This window comes from Benincasa hispida, chromosome 3 (genome assembly GCF_027475165.1).
Source record: "Benincasa hispida cultivar pf3 chromosome 3, pf3_genome.v1.1, whole genome shotgun sequence".
NCBI lineage: Eukaryota > Viridiplantae > Streptophyta > Magnoliopsida > Cucurbitales > Cucurbitaceae > Benincasa > Benincasa hispida.
The window spans coordinates 73,335,832-73,349,213 of NC_143480.1; the positions used below are offsets into that span (position 1 = coordinate 73,335,832).

The 13,382-nt window shown below is 33.1% G+C and overlaps 1 protein-coding gene across 1 annotated transcript; it reads left to right on the top strand.

Moving 5' to 3' along the window:
* The first annotated feature begins 1,200 nt into the window (after positions 1-1,200).
* LOC120073881 (polyketide cyclase/dehydrase/lipid transporter) lies at positions 1,201-10,264 on the top strand. The gene is made up of 10 exons (XM_039026795.2): positions 1,201-1,739; positions 2,657-2,777; positions 2,985-3,070; positions 3,796-4,192; positions 4,757-4,857; positions 6,766-6,832; positions 7,536-7,763; positions 8,111-8,569; positions 9,311-9,383; positions 9,924-10,264. Exons 1-10 carry the CDS (start codon positions 1,324-1,326, stop codon positions 10,166-10,168), a joined length of 2,193 nt encoding a protein of 730 aa, XP_038882723.2. The 5' UTR covers positions 1,201-1,323; the 3' UTR covers positions 10,169-10,264.
* Positions 10,265-13,382: the final 3,118 nt, after the last annotated feature.

Below are 13,382 nucleotides of genomic sequence, written 5' to 3' on the forward strand. Positions count from 1 at the left end.
TAATGAAGATCACTTTCGATAATCATCTCCAGCGACCACCTTCTACGTCCAACTCCATGCGACTATCACATTCGACGATCAATTTCGATGATCACCTCCACGACCAACTCCAACAAAGCATAAATTAAGGGGGAAAAAAACCATGGTAGGTTAAAGTGTTTTTAAATACAAAATTGAAATTATTAGTCCATGGTGTTTAAATAGTTGTTGTATATAATGGTTTATACTCGTGGCTTTACTTTTAGTTTCACCCAAAAGGCCTCATACGATTGGTGATAGTTACTCTCCCTTATATATTCATGACCATCCATTTATCTAGTTAATGTGAGACTTTGATCGCATGTTCAACATCAACATATATGCATAAACTCTAACTTATAATTTCACATAAGATGCCATAAAAAGCGCCAAACCCCGTGATGACGTACTTCTTTTTATGTGCATATTACACTTATACATTCCACTAATGTGTAAGTAATTATAATATTGTTGTTCGTATGGAATAAAAGTATTTTGTCTTCTTCAAGTACAATGGTTACATGTAAAAAATTGTAAAATATATGTGATGGTCTTAAGTTGACATCTCAATTGAATATTAAAATTTTGAAAAAATATATGTCCAATTGAAAGACTAACAAAAAGTTAAGCAAACAAATATAACCACATTACAAAAAACTGCGCCATATACATCTAACTGAATAACTTAACTCTACACTTCAATCACAAACTTCTAACTCCACAAAAATATTAATCCCAAACTTCATGCTTAAGTTAATGTCCCGAACAACCCCATACCATTTTCTTACATGTGTATGATTTAAAAGTTCAAACCTAAAAACTCAAGCCAACAAGTACATGGGAATGGGTGTGCCCAACATTGGGCAGAGAATTTTGTATATATAGAGAAAAATCCTCCCTTTCTCATGAAACAAAATTATTATATAACAAACAAACAATCACAGATTCCTTTCCTTGAAGAAAAATCACAATTTGTGAAGGTGAATTGCATAATTTGACCATAACAAAAATATCATTACAGAAAATATGTTCCCAAGGAGCGGGAGCAATACCAGCCACAAACTTATATGAAATGACAAAACTACACCTTCTTTGAAAACCACAGACATATAGGAAATGGCAAAAATACCCCTTCTTTGAAAATGGCAGTTTGAAAGCTTTCACTATAGCCACTCATTCTTCTGCCTCCCAAACAGAACATAATGGTCACAATCTCTGTGGCTCACTGTCATCACCATTCTCACTCTCACTCCACTCTCTACTCTACCATTAACCAATTTTCAGTTTCTCTTTTGTGATGTCTTCATGAACACCATGATCGTTTGCAGAGCTTTGAGCTTCACTTTGGGGCCACCGTTCCCGCTAACATCCGGTGTCTATGCTACACAAACGGAGTATTACCAAACTTCCTTTTCTTCTCTTCCATTTCGCACCAAATGCGTCTCCCTTTCTGCTGCCGAAGGATTTGAGTGGAACTCGACTCAGTATTTTACCAAGGGCTGTAATTTGAAAAGGGGAAATGAGGTTTACGGTGGTCGAGAAGATGGTGAAGAGGGTGAGGGAGAGAGGGAGCGAGATGTGCGTTGTGAAGTGGAGGTTGTGTCGTGGAGGGAGCGACGGATTCGGGCTGATATTTTTGTTCAATCTGGGATTGAATCGGTTTGGAATGCTCTTACGGATTATGAGCGGCTTGCTGACTTCATACCCAATCTTGTTTCCAGGTAGTGTTGCTGATTTCTTCTTTATGAAATGCTCTTCGTTCCCTGTTCTTGTTTCCATGTTTTTCGGGAAATGTGCGGGAGAAGTGTGATATATGTAATTTTATTGCAAAAAATACATGTCTGTAGTTTTCATCAAGTGGTTACTTTAGGGGATTACTGTTTGATACTTGTGTTGGTAAATCTCATTTTCTTAGAGAGCCTAGGGGCTTATGATATTTGTTACGCATATAAGTGATATTTCTTTCGTTAAGATGACAGTTACCATGATAAGAAGTGCTAAGAACCTGGATTGATTATCTAAAACTTTCTTTAACATTAACTACTTAGACTTCCGCATTAGTCATGGTAGTAGTTCTAGCTGAATCAAGCTCTTGTCAAGACATGGAGATGCGAGTTACAAAGTTTTAGCAGTGTGTAGTGGTCGATTGAAATGGGCCTGCCTGCTCTTGAGAGTCATATCTTGGTTCGTGATATCATGTCACTTTGGTTGGCATATCAGGGTCATGTCAACTATCTGGTTCTTGTCTCTGTCATGTGGATCAGTGCATTGAAAAGAGAGGCATGTTGAGCCCATCAGATGTGATATTACAAGATTATTAGAATACTAAGGAACCTTTTACTGTTGCACAATCAATCAAATGTTTGTGTCATGATGGCCATTACGAATGAAATAAGAAAGAAATAATGGTTATACCTGTAGGTGTTACTATAATTCACCTCGAATTACGTTTGCTTTACTGCAGAAAACCCAACTGCTGTGTGTAATTTTGCTTCTGAGCCATTTTACATGATAGTTTGACTTTCAACAATTCACATATTTCCTAAAATTCTTGTTCCCCTGGTGATTTTTTTTACGATGTTTTCTTTATCTCTGCCGTATAAGTGGACTGATCATTATGTTCTGTGATTCTGTCCAGTGGGAGAATTCCTTGTCCACATCCTGGTCGGATATGGTTGGAACAAAGAGGTCTGCAACGGGCATTGTATTGGCATATTGAAGCTCGGGTTGTCTTGGATCTTCAAGAGCTTCTAAATTCGGTGAGAAAACCCTTAGGGCTTAAGTCATCTGTTTATAAGATCTGTTTTATCCTGATTCTTTTTTTTTCTTTGGACAATGCATATAGCTATCTAATTGACACCATAGTATTATACATATCTCCAAAATATCTATTTGCTTGTACTGTACTACCTCTGTTACTATTGAGACCATGCTACCTTTTAACGCTAGTGAATTGTTGGTCTCAGGATGGTAGTCGTGAACTCCTTTTTTCCATGGTTGATGGGGACTTTAAAAAGTTTGAAGGCAAATGGTCCATAAAAGCTGGCACAAGGTAAAGTTTTGTCTATTTGTTATTTGACACTAATTTTAAAAATATAAGAATTTAAAAATACAGTAATTTTTATGTCATCCATGGACACTAGCTTAGAAGGGTTAAATTCTTATTTAGTCTTCTAGTCTGCGTTTTATTTGAATTTGGTCTCAAGGTTGATATCAATTTAGTGCTTATTAGTGATTGAAAGGTGCTACTTTTGTAGTTTATTGGATGGGGGTTCCCTCTTCCCTGCTTCTTAGGTTGTCTTGTTTTCTTTTCAATATGAAGATCGTTTCTTATGGAAAAAGGATGATTTAGCTTCAATGGTTTTTTTTTTCTAAAATTGCATGCCTCCACACCAGGAAAGGGCAAATTTCTGGGTTGGCTTTTACTCAAATTGGACATCCTCTGCTTTAATTGAGGATTTTGGCTGTACCTAATTTTTGGTGGTTTTAAGGCATTTTTCTTTCACCGAATATATATTGTGTGTCATGAAAGTTCCTGTTTTTGTGCTTGGTTAGTACAACTTCATGACTTCATTTTTATTTTATTTTTTTTCCCAACGGTTTATTGCTATCTGGCATTTTCCTACCATAATATTAGTAGCCCTATATGATCACAGTTTTGTTCAGTTATAGCTAAACGGTTGTCTTCATGTTGTTGAATTTTTCTCAAGTTATCATGTCTGGATATTGTTCTTTTTACTTACTAATATGCACGGTTATCACTGTTATTTTCCTTAGGTCATCTCCAACAATGTTGTCGTATGAAGTTAATGTGATACCAAGATTCAATTTTCCTGCGATTCTTCTAGAAAGAATAATTAGATCAGACCTTCCTGTGAATCTACGGGCCTTGGCCTGTAGAGCCGAAGAGAAATCTGAAGGGGGTCAAAGGGTAGGAAACACTAAAGACTCCAAGTCCGTGGTTCTCTCTAATACAGTCAAGGGTGCTACATGTGAAAAGGATGAAATGGTACAGGAAAATTCTAGAGGAGGTAATTCTAATTCCAATTTAGGGCCCTTGCCCCCATTATCTAATGAACTGAATACCAACTGGGGAGTTTTTGGAAAAGTTTGCCGACTTGACAAGCGTTGCATGGTTGATGAAGTTCATCTTCGCAGATTTGATGGTTTGTTGGTAAGCAAATCAACCCTGGAATGTCTGACTATAGGGTCAATATATGAGGTTTATTGTCTCGTTATGCGTGTCTGTTAATTGGATTTTCGTAATCATGAACTGGGTTTTGTCATTTTGAATAGGTGTCTTTTCTTGCAGGTAGTTGAAGACTCCTTTTTGTGGGATTGTTTTTTGTATGCCCTCATACATTCTTTCATCTTTCTCAATGATCGTTTTTTGTATGCCCTGTACATTTTTTCATCTTTCTCAATTATTGTTTTTTGTATGCCCTTGTACATTCTTTCATCTTTCTCAATGAAAACTTAGTTTGAGATAAAACAAGTTATAGGAATAATTTATGATCCTCTCTGTAAAACGATTTTCTCCTGAATCCCCTATTTCTTTATAATACGGTTCTACTCTAACATGCAATAGTGTATACAGATTACATCCTTTTAGATTCATCACCAGAGCCATTAGAATAGTAGAATTAAATAACTTTGACAGTTTTTCAATGGACATCCAATTTTTATATGTGTGGCTCTTTAATTGTTATAATTTCTTATAAGATGAATTTCACTGAAGGAAAATGGAGGCGTCCATCGTTGTGTGGTAGCTAGCATAACAGTGAAAGCTCCTGTTCGTGAAGTCTGGAATGTACTGACTGCTTATGAAAGTCTTCCCGAGTAAGTAACCTTTGCCTCTTTTTTTCAATTTCTACTTTTACTTTTACTTTTTAAATCTCATTTTCATTGCCTAGTGATCGAAGGGAGTTGTTTTCTAAACGTTGCCGCATTAATTTTAATCTTATCAAGAGTTTTTAGTGCTCTCGTTCAGACTTTGTCAAATAATTAAATCAATTTTTAGTGACTTCTCAAATGAAGAAAGGAAACATGATTTAACTTGGCCTTAATTGAACATAACAGCTAGAATTGAGAAAAAGAGTATGATGAAGATATAATGCTTCATCTTCCTCAAACCAGGTTGCATCTGTTAATTAACCCAAGTTTGGATTTTAGGGCATCAAACTTGTATCTTGATAGGTCCTTGGTGAAGCTGCTTCTACTTTAGTTGGAACATGAACAAGCCTCTTCCTCCTCCTTTATGAATGTCTGCCTTTCTTCACATGCTTGGTAGAATATGGCAATCTGATGCACCGAATTCCTAGCAAGGTAGCTTGATTAACAAAGAATAATATCGACTTTAATTAAGAATTTTTAGTATTGAAGATCCTTTTTAACCATATCCCCGTGTCAATACCTTGTGGCCATTTTGCACTACTTGAGACTGCCAACTCTTTTCTTGCTCTATGACAAGATTTCTCATACATAAGTGCAATATTCAGAAGTAGGGCTTCTGCTAGTACTTGATTCAATTCAATTTACATTGGTATTAGCCTCAAATTTCAATGCCTCATTTGATTTCTGCTTAAAGTAGAGTCCTCCTTGTGTACCTTTCAAGTATCCCTAGAGTTTGTTTATAGCATAAAGGTGTGTGATACTAAACTTATTCATAAATTGGCTCAATGCTCTTAAGTCTTGAGCAAAATCGATGTCTGTTTTGGTGTGGGATGTAAACAAATGAGTTTTTTCCACAAGGCATTGCTAGCTGTTTCTATAAACCTCTATACTTTGGTTGCTGACTTATATTTTGCTTTATCGGCTTGTTGTTAGGTTGGCTAGCTGTGGTACCTCTTTCTTTGAGAAGATCGTAAATTGTTTCCTTTGGGATATGCTGATTCCTTTCTTAGGTCTTGCAACTTCCATTTGCAGAAATTATTTAAGAGTTCCCAAATATTTGATTCCGAAATTGGCAGGCAATATATTTTAGAGAGTTGACCTCTCTCTCATGATTTCTTGTAGAAATAGTGTCATCAACATACACAGTAGTAATAATTATAGTAGCTTTGTGAAAGTATAAGCATAGTATGATAACTCGGACACTAAGTACAGCCCTGAATTTTAATAGCTATAGTGGAATGTTTGAACCTACTTTTGGGATATTATTTGGCCATAAAGAGGTTTGAGGAGCTTACTGATTTTACCCTTACCCTCACTTACCTCTAATTCTATGTGCACCAATGTAATCCTCATCTAATGTTAATAGAGATAAAAGGGACATAAATAGTTTTTAGTTATGATGCAAGAGCAAACATTTCTGGGTAGTCAATCCCATATGATTTAAATCCCTAGGCAATTGTCAGGTCTTTCTTTTCTTCAGCAAGATTACTATACTCTTATGGCCACTCTTTTCAAGAGCTTTTATTTCTTCCTACATTGTTCTGTTCTATTTTGGGTGCTGGAGAGCATCGTGAAGGTTGGTAAGTTGCAATGATGTATTCAAGGACTTGAGGAAACCTGATATGCACTTACCTGATGTTTAGAAATCCATTGTTATGCTTATTGGAAGTTTGGGTGTGCTCATTTGAAATATAAGTTTCCTTCATTCCTCGGTACATAATAGTGCCATTTCGAGTGTTAGTATTTTGCATAGAAGATGGTTTGTGATTTTCTTGGTTTTTATTGCTTATAGATTACTTCCAAATATTTTTTGGATTTGAAAATCATCTTATTAATGCAATTAGTTGTTTGCAGAGTAGTTCCAAATCTAGCAATCAGCAAGATATTGTCAAGGGAAAGCAACAAAGTTCGAATTCTTCAGGTAAAATCAGAATGTTAATTGCAATCCAGACGAACCTCCTTTTAGCAGTTCTTTTCTATCTTAGTGAGTCATGTTGTACTTCATGTGTGTTAACTATATTCATGTTGGACTTGTATAGTGAGTCATGAGTTGATTTGATTCTTGTAGACAGGTCATCATACACTTTTTGGATACGTAATTTGAATGAAAAATATTTAAAAGAAAAATAATTGGGGAAAGGAAAGTACAACGGGAAGCTAAAAAAGCTGCAATACAGAATAAGAATAATAAGGAAGTATAGAGCCACAGGTTCCAATATGCATAACTTGCAATCTCATTGTCTAATTTATGGGAATACTAGGATTAGTTAATATTAATAATATACCAAATGAACCAAATTTGAGGCTCTCTCGGCACTCTGCTAGTGCTACTGAGAATATCTGGAGTAATGTTACTTGATGTGATTGCTACCCTTTTGCATTTTACATGTGCTATGCATGTAGGTAGAAATGCTACAACAGCTAGCTTATTGAGAGTAACCAGTACCTACTAACAGTGGTTAGTTAGGAATCAGTCAAATAGTGAGGCTGAGTAGAAGCTTTCGTCAAACTGAACTTGATAACTGTCAATAGAATGTATTCTTAAAGTTAAAACATAAACTCTTAAGAGTTGCGCTGTTATTAGCACTATCATGCCAATTCTCAAAAAGCTTTACTATGTGCAGGAAGGATGCAAGGGTCTACTGTATATGGTTTTGCATGCCCGTGTAGTTTTGGACTTGTGTGAACAGCTTGAACAAGAGATTAGCTTTGAACAGGTTGAAGGAGACTTTGACTCTCTTAGCGGAAAATGGCATTTTGAGCAGTTAGGAAGTCATCATACCTTGTTGAAATACTCGGTGGAGTCGAGAATGCACAAAGACACATTTCTTTCTGAGGCTCTAATGGAAGAGGTTCTATTTTACATGCTCTCTTTCTCTCTCTCATTATTTTTTTTCTCTATTTCTTGTTTTTTATGTTTCTGTGGCTAATATAATCTTGCTTCTATCATGTAGATATTGTTACTCAGTAGTTTTACGTCCATACTACTATCTTAAATGCATGATATTTAGAAAACAATGCTATATTTGCCGGAAATATTATAGAAATTTCAGTTGTTCACTTTTTTTATGTGGAAACAAAATATATTCCTCTAGTTGCTTAATTGCAATTTTCTTACAAGTTATTGCTGCATAGGTGAAATAGTTATCACTTGCAGTTCTTTTACAATCAATCACGTGTATTCATCACATGTATTCAGGTTGTATATGAAGATCTTCCTTCAAACTTATGTGCAATTCGCGACTCCATTGAGAAAAGGGGTTTGAAAAATTCTTTTGGAGCATTTGATGAAGGTGATTCAGAGGAGACAGGTGTCTCACATCGAAACAACCAATCCAATGGCTATAAGACAACAGCTGGGGGAGTTTCCAATGTCAGTGGGAGAGATTCATGCAGACCAAGACCCAAAGTTCCTGGCTTACAAAGAGATATTGAAGTTCTCAAAGCAGAGGTGCTCAAGTTTATTTCAGAACATGGGCAGGAAGGATTTATGCCAATGAGAAAACAACTTCGCATGCACGGAAGAGTAGATATTGAAAAGGCAATCACACGTATGGGTGGATTCAGAAGGATTGCATCACTTATGAATCTTTCTCTCGCTTATAAGCACCGCAAGCCGAAGGGTTACTGGGACAAATTTGACAATTTGCAGGAAGAGGTATGTCTTAGCTTTGCTTGTAACTTGTTGAAATTCTTTTGCCTTTTAATTTCTCGTCCTTCATGTTGGTTCAAAGTTGTATGTTTAGCATGCAAACTATGTTTTGGGCTTTCTGGTTTACCATCTAAATTTAAGGGAAAGTTGCAAATATAGCAATTAGGTTTGAAGTATTTGTAGGTATAGCATAATGCAAAAGAATTTGCTAATATGGCAAAATTTAGATCTAGGTCTTAGAATCTATCGGTGATAGACTATATCGCTAATTGAAGTTTATCAACATTAAAGTCTATCACTAATAGGAGTTTATCGGCAATTGAATCTACCATTGATAGATTTTGCTATATTTGCAATTCTCTATAAATGTTGCTTAACACTTAATTATCAGCCTTGAAAGTGCTACCCATTGCAATTACCTTAAATTTTTTACTTTGAAACTTTGACTGTGGATAACTGGAGTTGTAGAGTGAGTTTGTGATAACTTTCAAGAGTAGATTATTTAAGTAAAACATGCATTTCCATACAGATTTTAAGGTGCGGGCAGGTGATTTTAACAAATGAGAATCACATTTGGCTATGTAATCAAACCTTGTGCAATTTTTAAAAAGTTTTAATCATCAATCATACTAAACTCCCTCTTATTCCAGCCACTCATCTGCCTTTAGAATGATTGAAAATGAATGCTTCATGCTTCTTCATGTGTTGGAAAAACGTAGTTCATGATTTGTGTTGCCAAATAAACAGATAAATCGGTTCCAGAAGAGCTGGGGAATGGATCCATCATACATGCCCAGTAGGAAGTCCTTTGAACGTGCAGGTACGAAACCACTGAATATATTTATTCTCTTTTTTTGACAATATGCGAGGTGGGAGAATCAAATCTTTGATTTCGAGGTTGATAGTACAAATACTATGCAGTTAAGCTATCATCATCTTGGCATGTTTAATCTCTTTCTTTCAACCTTAAATTATCTTTCGAAATTTAAGAAATTGTGTCACCGGTAGATTTTAAACACCTAGTTGGGTATACATAAAATTCTTGGATTTCATACCATGTACTCGTATTGGAAAAATACTGGCTGTTATTTAGGTTATGGTTACACACATATAAATAGGTGTACAAAGAAACCCCAAACTAAGAATGTACACTTACATAAAGGACAATTATACCTAGTAACACATATATACTACGATATACTGGAATGTCTGAGATGGTCTTATAGGGTCATGTTAGGCAAAACTTTCATTTTAGGATGAGTAGACTCAATTTCTGCCATTACTTCATGAAAATTTATGAAACATTCCTTTCTTTTATATAATATGTAAAAATACATTGATTGACAAAGCCTTATTGTAGGGAGGTACGACATTGCACGAGCGCTCGAGAAATGGGGTGGCCTACATGAAGTTTCTCGTCTTTTGTCGCTAAAAGTGAGACATCCTAATAGACAACCAAGCTTTGCCACAGATAGAAAGAATGATTATTTAGCTGTAAATGATGTTGATGCTGAAAGTAAAACTCCATCTAAACCCTATATTTCTCAGGACACAGAAAAATGGCTTACAGGACTAAAATATTTGGATATTAATTGGGTTGAGTAGTGTACATATACAAAGCTACAAATGTAAATATATTCAAGAGTATCTGTAGTGATTTACCATTTTTTATTATATATTATAGAAAATGTCATATAAAAATTGTGCACAGTTGACATTTATTTATTATTTTTTTTAAAAAAAGTTATTTACAAATTTAGTTCATTAAACTTTGAGTTTTGTATATTTTATTTTTTGAATTCTAGGGTGTCTAATAAGTATAATGAAAAATTGCGGTCAAAATTTCGATTTTCCCTCAATTTTTCAAAATTTTAAGTTTTTCTAAAACTTATTTTAGTAATTGGCTATGCTATCTTGCTAAAAGTTTTTTTGTTACCACAAAATTTATATTATCAAGAAATCATATATTAACTTTTAACTTCATTCAAACTTTTTTCGTTTGAATGTTTACATTATGTCACCTTAAAATTGAATTAATGTGAGTTTTATTTCTTTTACCATCCAAAATTTTCATTTCTAAGAAATCAATATTGAGAAAAATAACATATATTTATTTTAAACTTCATTCAAATATTTTTCATTGAATTTTTACATAATTTCACATTAAAATTGAATTGATGTGAGTTTTTGTTTCTTTTATTATCCAAAGCTATTATTTCCAAGAAAAAAAATTGAGAAAAATAATATATATTTATTTTTAATTTTATTCAAATCTTTCCATTAAATTTTCACATCATTTTAAGTGTGTGGTTGAAAATGTATACCAAACATATCCTAAAACAAGAACCGACAAGAAGCATTGAAGGAGAAAATAATGTACATTTGATATATATAACATCATATATTCTATATATATTTGAATTTTTTTAGAAATAAACCAAAGGTATATTTGATAAATGTACGAATAAGACAATTGATAAAATATATGGCACTATATGTTGAACAATATATATATGATGTATATTTACATTTTCTAATATTTTTGTAAATACTCCAAAAGATACCATTATATATTCAGTATATTTTTATATTTTTTCAGTATATTTGTAAACATGCCAAAAGATAAACCGTTGGTATATGCGATGTATACCTACATATTCCAGTACTATCAGTGTATTCGACATGTACTTAAGATTCCAACAGAGAAGTGATTGTATTTCAGTTAGGAATTTAGAAGAAAATAAATGATCTCCTAAAATGAAAAAAAACTTGCATTAAATGAACGGTAGTTGTTTTAAATGACAAAATTGTTGGAAATATTTTCAAATGTAGCAAAATTTTATTGTCTTTCCGTGATAAACACTGATAGATGTTTACCTGTGTCTATTAATGTCTATCATTGATAGACAGTAATATTTTACTATATTCATAAATAAGTTAGCTCATTTTCCTATATTTGAAAACAACCCTTATATGAAACTCAACCGAAATTAATACAAAAACAAATTCAAATATAAAATGATATTAATAAAGGAAGAATTAAATATTTTAAAATTTTTGAAGTAATAGTAAAAATGTTAAGTTGGTCCAAATTAAAGCTAAAGGCTCATATCAAAATAAATCCAAAATCTAGGACATTTATTAAATATATGGTGTGCAAAGAAGTTTTTCGTATAGATTTTTAAATTTTAAAAAATTCAAGTTTAGGGATTAATTTTATATCCCATTTCCATCTAATTAATCCTTCTATAATTTTTCTTCCTCTCTCTATTTATCCCCCTCTCTTAACTTTCCATCTCCCACCTATTCACATTTCTCTTATCTCTTTAATTCTTCACTATCTCTTTCCACCCTTCAAATTCCCCTTCATCTCTAAAATTCTTTGGTATAAATAAAGCATTCTCTTCTTTCATTCATGTTCACAAAGTGACAACAAAAAATTAAGAGATGAAAAAAATCACATCATTTTATTTTTGTAATTTTCATTTTTGTCATATTTTATCGTCGTCGTCACACATACATATATATATATATTCGTTTGTGTGTACTTTTTTTCTTTCTTTTTCATAGAGATATAGAGAAGAGATGCAAGATGGAAATATTTGAGGTAATTTCTTAATTTGTTAATTTTTTTTTGTCTCGCCTGCACTTTTATTCATTCTTACAAAGTCACAATAAAAAATTAGGAAGTGAAAAAGAAACCACATTAATTTCTTCTTTTAATTTTTATTTTTATCATATCTATATATTTTTATATTTTTATATAATTATGTATTTGTGTGAATATTTTTCCTTTTTCTAGAGATATAGAGAAGAGATTCAAGATTGAAACATGTGAGGTAATTTATTAATTTAAGTTTTTTTCTTTTCTTGTTGTCCCACCTATATTTTTCTTATAGATGTGTTTGTGTGTGCTTTACTTATTTCATATGTTTTTAATAGGTGAATGAAGATTTAAGCCACCCACGATTTAGAACAACTTTTTTTTTTTTTTTTTACAATTTCAGTCTTAGTTATTTATATAATACTTAAATTACTATTATTTCAAATTTTTTAAATTGGGGTTATGTTCAAATATAGTAAAATGAACAAAAATATTTACAAGTATAACGAAATGTCACAGTCTATTAGTGACTGATAGATGTGATATATCACACCCCTCTCCAGATTACCCTTTTAATTCGAAAAGAGATATGAAGACAACAATTGTCAACCCTTTTATGACAACTACTGTCCACAACTCCTGAACACTTGTATTACTGACACCTGTTCAACTGGATTAACAGTTTATAATATTATAGAACTAAACACATGATTTACTATTATTGAAAAATATTAGCATATATAACAGTTTAGAGATCGAATTTATATACATCACAAAATTTCCTTAGATTCCTTTCCCTTGACATGAACATAAATTAAAAGACAAAAACATGATGAGTCACCTAAATTCTAACTCGCTATGTGATCTAAAAGGTGACTTGGTAGACTTGCTAGGCCTTGGGATGTCGACTGCTACCTGATGAAGAAAATATTTAAAAGGGTAAGCTAGAAAGCCCAGTGAGTGACTATCTTATGTAAAACATACTTAACTTTATATAAAAATGCCTATCAAAGAAACATTTATAAAATCATAATCAGGGTTTTAGAAATGGAATTGAAATCATAAGAATACATCATGTAAAAACCCTGAAATAACTCTTTAGCATCTTTCTGAAAATTCCACTACTCCGTTGCTTGAACATGTGGGAGAGCTATTTTACTCAATCCCTAATAACCTTAGTTGAGATAACATAATCATACGTGCACGTACAACTAA